The sequence below is a fragment of the Lynx rufus genome, unplaced genomic scaffold (assembly GCF_022079265.1).
Source record: "Lynx rufus isolate CCGP_SWC_20201006 ecotype Redwood Valley unplaced genomic scaffold, mLynRuf1.p SCAF_4, whole genome shotgun sequence".
NCBI lineage: Eukaryota > Metazoa > Chordata > Mammalia > Carnivora > Felidae > Lynx > Lynx rufus.
The window spans coordinates 146,503,196-146,515,252 of NW_025814856.1; the positions used below are offsets into that span (position 1 = coordinate 146,503,196).

Below are 12,057 nucleotides of genomic sequence, written 5' to 3' on the forward strand. Positions count from 1 at the left end.
CTGGGTTTTGCTTTAGTAATTAAAATATGCAACCAATTATATACCCAAACATTTATTAAAGAGCAAATGATGACAGCTGCTATTCATAGAGACTTGATGGACCCAAGTGCTGCCTTCAATGAGCTTACAGTATTATTTTGACAATACTGCGAATACTCATCCGTAAGTCATTATGATGTCGTGTAGTGAGCTTTTTTTTCCTCACATATTATATAACAGCACTATTATTAACTGGATTCTTGGGCTGTTATTAATAGTAACGAATACCTACAAATTCTGTCAACATATCAGAATGAAAAATACTATGTGATTGCAGTCATACAAAATGTTGTTACTTTCAGATGCTCCAAATTAAGAAGTTACTCTTTCGCAAGGCAAGATGATTTCTAAACTTGATCTGTGCTGTTCTCTTGATTCTTAGCATAAGATAAGAATTTGATTTTTCTAGTGACGATTTGCTATAGTATGTCACTTAAATTTCAAAAGGCTCAGTTCGGAAGGCTATCTTCTCGTTATTTGTTTTAAAAGTTTATTTTGGTAGAAGCCAAAGTATACACTCATGATAAAAAATCAAGTAGAAGGATTTATAATAAAAATCAATGGCCTTTGCCACACTCTTCCCTACCCCCTGAAAAGTCCTACTTTTCAGAGATGATTGACCATTTTTGTATCTCTATAAAATATATAAAATAGTTAAATTTTGTTTATGATATTGTCAAACAATAAGCACTCTGTAACTGTAAATAATATATCAGTACCACTTCTTGGTTTATCAGATGTGGGCATTTTTGATTTCCTTCTGTATAAGGATTACCTCACTGTTCCCTGTGCTCCCCTCTAGTTTTGTTGGTTACATCATCATACTGAGTTCTTCCATTCGCTCTTTTTTTTTTTTTTATTAAAAAAAAAAATTTTTTTTTTACTTTTATTTTTTTTTTTTTTGAGAGCTAGAGTGAGACAAAGCATGAGCGAGGGAGGGGCAGAGAGAGAAGGAGAGAGAAGGAGACAGAATCTGAAGCAGGCTCCAGGCTCTGAGCAAGCAGTCAGCACAGAGCCTGATGCGGGGCTCGAACCCATGAACTGTGAGATCATGACCTGAGCCGAAGTTGGACACTCAACCGACTGAGCCACCCAGGCTCCCCTCTTTTTTTTTTGATAGAGAGTGTGAATGGGGGGGGGGGAGGCACAGAGAGAGAGAGAGGGAGAGAAAGAAAGAGAGAATCTTAAGCAGACTCCACACTCAGCACAGATCCCGATGGGGGGCTTGATCCCACGACCCTGGGATCATGACCTGAGTTGAAATCAAGAGTCCAACTGAGCCACTGAGGTGCCCCTTCCATTAGCTCTTAATAGCATCTCCTGACTCCCTCACTGCATGAAGATGGGATGTCATTGCTCCTAGCCATTCCTCCACTCCCCCACCCCTTCTTCCTCATTTCTCTCAGTTTTATCTGTGCTTTTACATGGTCATGGTTCATAACCCTTACATTCTATTTTGTACTATATTTAATTTTCTGCATTTTTACCTATAGTTGGAGTCTGAAAATGGAAAACAGTCAACTGTCTACATGACTGTGGCTTCATTTTTTCTCCCTCTTTGGAGAGCACAATGGTGTGGGAGGATATTTTTTTCAAGTCCGGTATCACCAGTGGGCTATTTGAAAGAGAATATTCCTAGGAAGGTCAAATGGATTCTTCTAGTCTTAAGCTCCACTTATTACTCAGAATTAAGCTACATTTTACCCATGCTGCTCTTTTCACCTTGACTTTCTTGTGCAGTTTTTTTTTTCCTGCTGTGTTGAGATTTTGATCCATTACTTTACATTCCCCCAAGAATCAAATTCTACTGTTAACTTTAGGCTTTCTTGAGAAAGGCTCTTCTGTCGAGCGAAATTTCTATCCTAGTTATGGAGTTTAGATTCTGGACATGTCCGAGAATATAGGTTGAACCTCTTGGTTTTACTCTGCCTGGTTTGGACTGTGGATGCAGCCTGGCTCTGAGATTTTCCCTTCGGCAGTTCTTGGCAGTTTTTCTTTTGATATGATAATGCTATTGATTAGCCAAGTGTTTTCCTTTACGTTAAGTTATACCTCGATTGGATTTCCTGGCCTGCTCTTTATACTTTGATTTTTTAAAATATTCTACACTTAATCTTACCCATTGTGTGTGGATTAGATTAAATTGAACTCTGTTGGATGTGTCATCCAAATTCCGGTAGCTTCCTAGGCGTTATTGACTTCAACTACCAGGGTGCTTGGAGACAGGCAAATCCGTTTTTCTGGGCCTTTTTCATTACCTTTCAGTCTCGCCCTTCCTGGCCCAGAATGGCAAGAGCAGGAACTCCTCTGTACCAGACCACTCCTTCCCAACCCCATGATGATCCAGCTAAGAAAGAAAGGTTTTAGTAAACTTATTAAATGCAATGTTATTGTTTTGGGGAATGACTTTCTTGAATGGAGTGTTGACTAATCTGCTGAACATCACTGGCCCCACATGTACCATCATTTGGATGCGGTATCTAGAGTGACAAGTTGCTTTCACCTTGCTTCTCACATCTGTTTGGAGGAGTCACTGTAGGTTCATCTACTAGCTCTCCATTTTGTGCACTCTCATGCAATTAGGCTGGAGTTGTGGGTTCTCTACTGTTTCCTTATGTCTAGGAGGACAGTATCTCAGTTGCCAGAGTTAGTATAATAAGGAAGGGCTTTTTAGATGCCCGACTCAAAATCTTGCACACAAGAAAACCATATTCTCAGAGCTGGATGTCTCATGTAAAGATAAAGAAATTGAGACCCAGTCCTTGCAAGACTAGTCAGGTATTGAGTCAAGAAGGGTATGACCATAAAGGGTATGAGGAATTCTGATGTCATCATCATAATTAATATTGAGCATTTATGTGCCTGAGCATTGTGTTTTTCACTTTATCTGGGTGATATCGTTCATATGCTTTGAGGACAGGTACTATCGTTTTCTTTTCACTTAAAAACAAATGTTGAAATTGAGGCTTACGGGTTAAGTAACTTATCCCAAGCGTCCTGGACAATCTGATAATAGTCTGTGCTGTTTTAAACATTCTTACTATCTGTTTTCATTTATTAGCATTTCCTATCAGTTTTGCTGTCTGCAGAATCTGACTCCGCATGGATGAAAGCTAAAATGGTTTACTAGAAATGATGACCTCCAGCAGTGTGTGTGTGTGTGTGTGTGTGTGTGTGTGTGTGTGTGTGTGTGCGCGCGCGCGCCAGTCATATCTGGCTTTAAACACCCTATTTTATGTGTTATTTTATGAAAACATCGAAAGCATCATTTACAAGTATCCCTCTCTGGTTCAGAGAAGTCTGAAATACCTTTGCCTTTGCTTTTTACAGAGTGCTGAAAGAAATGGTTAGAGAGGCTGCAGGGTGGGATGGGGAGAGAGGTGGAAAGTGATGAGGCACTGGGCACAAGTGACAGGCCTGTGAAACAGACTGCCGTATTGATTTATGCCGCAGACCGCATTCTGCAGGAAAAAATGGAAATCCATTACACCAAGTACATGGTGGACAAATCCCTTTGAAAGGCAGTTAGATTGCCATCTAATCCCAAATCATTTAAAAACAATTTTGAAGAACCCAGAATTTAAAAATGACCTACGTAGTTTGTCTCTCACTCTAGAACAGTGAAATGGATGGAAAAACAGTATTTCATGGTGTTTTCCTCTCATATATTGTGTTTAATTGTGCAACTTAAATAGTGTGTCCAAATTGCATTTTGGATATGTGCAAACCTGGGAGATAGGATATAGTCCCTTGAATATTCTGAAACACACCAAACTTAGGATATGGAAGAAACCTTACTAGATAGCTTTCTTTAAAGAAGAAGAAAAGAAGAAGAAGAAGGAAAAGGAGGAGGAGGAGGAGGAGAGGAAGAAAAGAAAAAAATGATTTCAACATAATTTTAGATTTTTAGAAAAGTTGCAAAAATAGTATAAAGATCTCTCATTACCCACATTTCCCAAATGTTAACGTTTTACCTTTTTTAAAAAAAATTTTTTTTCTCTTATTAAATACATGCTATTTTACCAGGTATCTTCCAAAGCTCCATTTGAAGAAACAATCATGAAAGCATTATGCCACACAGAGATACAGGGCTGGGGAGATGACCTCAAGCAGAAAGAACGTGTGGAAAGAGGGGGGTCAAATGATAATCAGTGATTCCTGACCTTTGTAGATTTGAGACATCATGTGGTTGTTTTATTTTGTAATTAAAGTGAATTTTATTTTGAAATAGAGAATACTCCTTGAGATAATTGAATAGTCCCAAAGTTAGGAATCAGAGTTAGAAGGATGAGTTGTTATATGTATAGTGGTGTGAGAGTGACAGAAGGTAATAAAAAGTTAGAGCAAAAAAAATTTTTTTTGGACACAACACAAGAATATTAAACAGAAATCAAGAGCCTCTCTGAAAGGCGAAGATCTGGTCATCATCTACATGGAACCAGTTGACCTGAAGAACGAAGACATAACAAGATGGGGCTTAAGAAAGCTCTCTGGAGGGGTAAGGGTAGGGGTAGGCCTTTAGGGAAAAGAAAGAAACAAAGCAATCACTCAGAGAAACCAAGGATCTCAGAATCAGAAGTCTTCAAAGAAGGAAAAGGAGAGTTTTACAATAGAGTAGAATAAAAATGATAGAAGAATTTTGCTTGAATAGATAAGTATGTTCTTCTTACTTATAGCCATAAGGCTATACTTATAGCTATCTGGCTGCCTTTCTTTTTTTTACTAGTAAACTCTAGAATGCAGTGCTGTATTTATTCTGTTGCATGCTGGTTGAATTCCAGATTGGGGGTGGGTGGCTGGGTGGGTTATACAAGTAGAGATTAAACACTCAGCTTGTCAGTAAGCGTCAAAATTTAAAATCTATATACTCTTGACTGAGAAATTTTACCTTTAAGAATTTTTTTTAATTAAAATTATTTTTAAATTTTAATTCCAGTATAGTTAGCATGCAGTGTTATATTAGTTTCAGGTGTACAATATAGTGATTTAACAATTCCATACATTACTCAGTGACTCTTAATTCCCTTCATGTATTCCCCCCACCCCCCTGCCTTCTGGTAACCATCTGTTTGTTCTCTATAGTTAAGAGTCTGTTTCTTGGATTGTCTCTTTTTTTTCTTTGTTCGCTTGTTTTGTTTCTTAAATTCCACATATGAGTGAAATCATAGCATTTGTCTTTGACTGACTTATTTCAGAGTATTGTACTCTTTTTAAATATTTTTTTAAAGTTTATTTATTTTGAGAGAGAGACAGTATGAGCGGGGTGGGGGGGCAGAGAGAGGGGGAGAGAGAATCCCAAGCAGGTTCCGTGCTGTCAGTGCAGAGCCCGACGCAGGGCTTGATCCCACAAACCATGAGATCATGACCTGAACTGAAACCAAGAGTTGGACACTTCACCAGTGAGCCACTGAGGTGACCCTGTATTCTTTTTTTTTTTTTTAAATCAAACAATATGCAAAGTTTTTTTTTTAAGATAATAAGGGCTACTTTTATTGTTCTGCTCTATGATGTCATTCATTTATCCTTCACACAGTAGTTACACTGATGTCAGGGATGATTTTTTTTTTTTAATTGTGGAAAAATCTACATAACATAAAATGTACCCACCACCTTAACCATTTCGTAGTATACAGTTCAGTAGTGTCAAGTACGTTTATATTGCTGTGTAACCTCCAGAACTCTTTTCATCTTGCAAAACTGAAACTCTGTCCTGTGAGGCAGTCCCTCTGTTTTCCTCCCCTCTCAACTCCTTGCAACCACCCTTCTGCTCTCTGTCTATGAATTTGACTGCTTCAGAGACCTCATATAAGTGGAATCCATCATACAGGATTTGTCCTTTTGGACTGGCTTATTTCCCTTAGCGTGTCTTCAAGTTCATCTATGTGGTAGCATGTGTCAGAACTTCTTTTCTTTTTTAACCTTTATTGAGGTATAATTGACACATAGATGGGGCGCCTGGGTGGCTCAGTCGGTTAAGCGTCCGACTTCAGCTCAGGTCACGATCTCGCGGTCCGTGAGTTCGAGTCCCGCGTCGGGCTCTGGGCTGATGGCCCAGAGCCTGGAGCCTGCTTCCGATTCTGTGTCTCCCTCTCTCTCTGCCCCTCCCCCGTTCATGCTCTGTCTTTCTCTCTGTCTCAAAAATAAACGCTAAAAAAAAATTTAAAAAAAATTGACAGAGGGGAGAGCATAGTTTCCCCATGGACCCCCCCTCAGCCCCACACCGGCACAGCCTCCCCCAGTACCAACATCCTCCATACCAGAGTGGTGCATTTGTTCTAATAGGTCAGCCTACACTGCCACACCATTATCATCCCATAATTCACATTATGGCTTACTGTTTGTGTTTTCGTTCTATGGGTTTGATAAATGCATAATGACATATTTTCTACCATTTATAGTATCATACACAGTAGTTTTACCACCCTACGGAATTTGTGCTCCACCTTTTGATTCTTTCTTCCCCCTTATCCCTAGCAACCACCGATTCTTTTACTGTCTCCATAGTTCTGCCTTTTCCAGACCTTTCATATAGTTGTAGTCATACAATATGTAGCCTTTTAACATTGACTTCTTTCACTTAGCTATGCATTTAAGGTTCCTCCATGTCTTTTCATAGCTTAATAGCTCATGTCTTTGTAATGCTGAATAATATTCCATTATCTGGATGTTCCACAGTTGATTTATTCATTCTGTTGAATGGATATCCACCTACTGAAGGATATTTCAGTTACTTCCCAGGTATAACAATTATGAATATGCTGTAAACATCTCTTAACAGGGTGTTTTTTTTTTTTTTTTTTTGTGGACATAAGTTTTTAACTTCTTTGGTAAATACCAAAGACCACAATTACTGGATTGTGTGTTAAGAATATATTTAGTTTTGTTAGAAACTTCCAAACGATCTCCCACAGTGTCTATACCATTTTGCATTCCCACCATTAATAAATAAGAATTGCTGTTGCTTCACATCCTAACCAGCATTTGGTAGTATTGGTGTTTTGGATTTTAGCCATTCCAGTAGATATATATTATTCTCTCACTGTTTTAATTTACAGTTCCCTAATGACATGATCGGACATCTTTTCACATGCTTATCTGCCATCTGTATAACTTTTTGGTGAGGTGTCTGTTCAGGTCTTTTGCCATTTTTTAATCAGGTGGTTCATTTTCTTATGGTTTAGTTTTAAGAGTTCTTTGTATATTTTGGAAAATCGTCCTTTATCCAATGACTTTTACAGATATCTTCTCCTAGTCTGTGACTCGTGTTCTCATTATCTTCATAGAAAGTACTTTTCATAGAGCAGAAATTTTTAATGATGTCCAGCTTCTCAATTATTTCTTTCGTGGATCAAGCATTTGATGTTGTCTGTAAAAAGTAATCACCATAGCAAAGGTCACTTAACTTCTCTCCTATGTTATTTTCTAGGAGTCTTATAGTCTTCCATGTTAATTTAGGTCTATGATCCATTTTGAGTTAATTTTTGGAAGGGTGTAAAGTCTGTCGAGAGTCACTTTTGACATGTGATGCCCAGTTGTTCTAGCACCATTTGTTGAGGAGACTCCTGGCTCCGTTGTATTGCCTTTGCTTGTTTGTCAAAGATCAGTTGACTGTATTTATAGGGATCTATTTCTGGTCTCTCTATTCTGTTCCATTGATTTGTTTGTTCTTTCACTAATTCCATATTGCTTTGATTACTGTAGCTTTAATAAGTCTTGAAACAGAGTAGTATCAATCTTCCAGCTTTGTTCTTCAGTGTCATGTTTGCTATTCTGGGTCTTTACCTTTCCACATAAACTTTAGAGTCAGTTTTGATATTCATAAAATAACTTGCTGGGATTTCAGTTGGGATTGCATTGAATCCATGGGTCGATTTAGGACATCTTGACAATATTGAGTCTTCCTATCCATGAACATGGAATCTGTTTCTGTTATTTAGTTCTTCTTTGATTTCCTTCATCAGAGTTTTGTAGTTTTCCTCAAATAGATCGTGCCCATATTTTGTTAGCTATATACCTAAGTATTCTGTTTTTTGTTTATTGGTTTTTTTGGTTTTTTGTTCACCTGCTAATGTAAATGGCAACGTGTTTTAAATTCAAATTCTACTTGTTTATTGGTATATAGGAAAGCAATTGACTTTTGTATATGAACATATGTATGTTTGCTTCAAAAAAATTTTTAAGGATAACACACTTCTGTAGGTTGAGGGGGAAGAGGGGACAGATTAAAATTGCCATAGAAGTACAAACCTTTATGTTACTACTTTATAAATTACTGCATCATGGGGAACCTGGGTGGCTGAGTCGGTTGAGTGTTGGACTCTTGATTTTAGCTCAGGTCATGATATCACAGTTCGTGAGATAAAGCTTCATGTCAGGCCCTGTGCTGATAGTGCAGAGCCTGCTTGAGATTCTCTCTCTCTCCCTCTCTGCCCCTCTCTGCTTCTCTGTCTCTCCCTCTCTCTCTCTCAAAATAAATAAACTTAAAAAATTACTTTATCATATCAAGGTTTATAAGAATCACAGTTTTATAAGCAGAAAGACCATTTTAAGTGATTTATTTTTGGGAAAAATAAAGCTTAACTTCCATTTGTCTGAAATACAAAGAAAATGTTAAGTATTCATTTACTTCCTGGTTTTTTTTTTTAAGTTTATCTATTTTGAGAGAGAGAGCGAGAGAGAGTGCACATGCGCGCACACGCAAATGGGGGAGAGGCAGAGAGAGAGGGAGAGAGAATCCCCAGCAGGTGCCATGTTATCAGCACAAGCCCGACACGGGGCTTGATCCCACAAACCAAACCATGAGATGATGACCTGAGCTAAAATCAACAGTTGGATGCTTCACCAAATGAGCCACCCACATGCCCCACTTACTAAGTGTTTTTATGTCTACAATTTCAAATGCGAGTCATCAAGATCTTTAAAGTATCTTTTTATTGTTCTTTAAAGTATCTTTTTATTATTATATGTGATATCAAGAGTACTTAAGGTTTTGTGACCTGAGGCATAAAATTAGCACAGTGAATTTCTATCAGAATGGTTTTACATCAGGGAAACATTCTACCATTTTTAGGTCATATTTGAATGGTGCTTTCCATTTCCTATGACTTGGTGTGGTGAGGTATGTAGTGAAATTGTAGCCTTCCTCTGCTCTTAAGGAAAATATTGCTTAGTATAAGCATTGTGTTATATTACATACTGAATTCTGTTCTTTGCCTTTTCTTCTGACAGTGAATCTTCATGGAGGAACACGGAGTGACCCAAACTGAACACATGGCTACCATAGAAGCCCATGCAGTTGCCCAACAAGTACAGCAGGTCCATGTGGCCACCTACACTGAGCACAGTATGCTGAGTGCTGATGAAGACTCTCCTTCTTCTCCTGAGGACACCTCTTACGATGATTCAGACATACTCAACTCTACGGCGGCTGATGAGGTCACCGCTCATCTGGCTGCTGCAGGTAATGTTGTTTGGATCAGAGGCTCTTTATTTTTCGCTTACCTCTGGTATTGTGCATATCTGAAAGGGCCTAGGATGCAGGCACTCTCACATACATCTCCATATCATACCTTCATGATTTTTTTTTTAAACCTTGCATTTACAACTTGTGCTTGTATTATACTGAGACTGAAGCTTTAGAATCATATAAACGATATGACTGTTTTTGTTTTTTCATCCATTCCAACAGTCTTTTGACTTTTTAACTAAAGCATTTAGTCCATTTACATTGAATGTAGTCACTGGTATATTTCGATTTAAATTTATCATGTTTATTGTGTGCTTTCTCTTCATCCCACTTATTCTTTGTTTACATTTCCTTCATGTTTTGGAGGGACTGGAAAATTTTAAATTTTTTTTCTTGTTAGTTTGGAAGTTATACATATTTTTACGATGAGTGGTACCCCTAGAAATGATAATATATCTTTAACTTATTTCGAAGTCTTCTGTAACTGGTACTTTTGTCCTCTTAGGGATAATGCAAGTTTCTTGGAACACTCGGATTTTATTCCCCTGATCCTGATCTGTATGCTCTTGTTGTTCTGTGTATTGATTCTTTGTGTATTTTAAGCCATGCAAGACATTATTTTTTGTTTTATCCATTGTTAGTGTTCGTTTTTTAAAAATTTTTTAAGGTTTTATTTATTTGAGAGAGAGACAGAGATAGACTGTGAGTGGGGGAGGGGCAGAGAGAGAGGGAAACACAGAATCTGAGCTGTCAGCACAGAGCCCGACATGGGGCTCGAACTCATGAACCGTGAGATCATGACCTGAGCCGAAGTTGGAAGTTTAACCAACTGAGCCACCCAGGCGCCCCATTGTTCGCTTTTTCCTTTATATCCAACTTGCCTTCTGAGAATTTTTCTTCTACTTAAAGATACCATTTAGTATTTCCTTCATCATGGAAGTCTTTCAGTTTTTATTTGTCTGAGAATGTTCTTATTTAACCTTCAGTCTCGAAGGATGTTCTTACTGGGTATAGAATTCTAGGTTGGTACTTATCTCCTCCCCCCCCCCCCCCTCATATTTAAGAAACTGTTTCCACTGTCCTGGCCTCCATCCTTGCTTTTTGGAATTCAACTCCTTTATTCTAACAGCTGCTCCTTTGAAGGTTATCTCCCACACAGACCCCACCTCCCACTGTTCTTAAGATCTTCTCTGTCTTTTGTTTTGTTTTGGTTTGGTTTGGTTTGGTTTGGTTTGGTTTTCCTGTGTTCAGTTTTTGTGCTGTATCTGGCTCTGGACTTCTCATTTAATTGTTTAGGATTCTTTGAACATCTTGAATCTGTGTATTGATGTCTTTCATCAGTTCCAGAAAATCTTAGTCACTATAGATTTTGCTTCAAGTTTTGCCTTTGCTCCATTCCATCTCTTCCTTCTATGACTCCAATTAAATATGTTAGTTTTTCTCATCGAGTCCTTTATGTCTCTTACCTTCTATTCTGTATTACTATCATTTTGTCTCTTTATGCTTCAGTCTGTGGACTGAGTTTCTTCAAACTCTTTTCCAGTTTATTAATTTTTCTCTTCAACTGTGTCTAAGGTGCTTTTAAATCTGTCCACTGAGATCACTGAGAAAGCTAATTTTAGTAATATAGTTTTTTTTCTTGTTTTAGAATTTCTAGTACGTTTTTTTCTCCCCAAATTTGTACTATTATAGTTTCTAGTTGTAGTAGAAAAAAAAGTTTTTTTATTCTCTGTGAGTGAAGTAAGCATCATGATTTTATAGTATATTTGGTAATTCTACTCTCTGAAGTGCCCGTGAGTCTTTTTCTGTTATATGTTGTTAGTGCTATTTCTGGTTTACATTAGTTTTTCTCTTTATCTATTGGTTATATTTAAATGAATGCCGGATGGTGTGTTTGGAAATTTACTTGTAGAAGTAATTTGGGGTCTAGAATAATATTATTGTCCTCTAGAGAGGATTTTTCTTTGCTTCTGCCAGATGCCCAAGGACACTAGAAATCCTGTATTATCTTAATCCAATTTAAGGTTTTGAGATGTTCTGGGCCACTAAATGACTTAAAGCTGGGCTATATTTTGTACCATTCTCTTTGCTATTTACATTGTATGTTAAGCACTATGTGGAAGACTCCATGTAAGCCATGCCTGGATGGGTTTGATACTGTATAAGGAACATTGATCTTATAAGATATTTAGGGAAAGCTGAACAGTAAATCAATTATCGGGAATAGCCAACGTATTTCATCTTTTTAGTATTTGCTATGTTTCAAGAGAAGAAGACAAGTGTAATGAAAAACGATCTAATTACTATCAGTTATTATCCACTGTGTATTTCTGGAATTGTGATTTTTAAAATAAAACTTAGTGGCAGGAACACATGAAATGTTTGCAAAATATATTTTTGAAATTTTTATACTTCCCAGAAGAGGGCATCCTAACATAATGAATCCAGGTCAACTTCTTTCCTAGGAAGGAAGATGCTTTTGAGACAGAGTTTTGCTACATTACTGTATGTGCTGAATTGTCATAGTGTTAAAATTAGGAAAGGAGTCTAAT

General features: G+C 37.6%; 1 protein-coding gene across 3 annotated transcripts in view; it reads left to right on the plus strand.

The window, feature by feature from the left end:
- NRF1 (nuclear respiratory factor 1) overlaps nucleotides 1-12,057 on the plus strand; it is a 145,396-nt gene that overhangs the window by 39,725 nt on the left and 93,614 nt on the right. For all 3 annotated transcript variants that reach the window (XM_047097458.1, XM_047097459.1, XM_047097460.1), the window contains exon 2: nucleotides 9,268-9,499. In XM_047097458.1, the coding sequence (XP_046953414.1) occupies nucleotides 9,277-9,499 (223 nt within the window). In that variant the 5' untranslated portion in view covers nucleotides 9,268-9,276. The remainder of the gene's footprint in view (nucleotides 1-9,267; nucleotides 9,500-12,057) is intronic.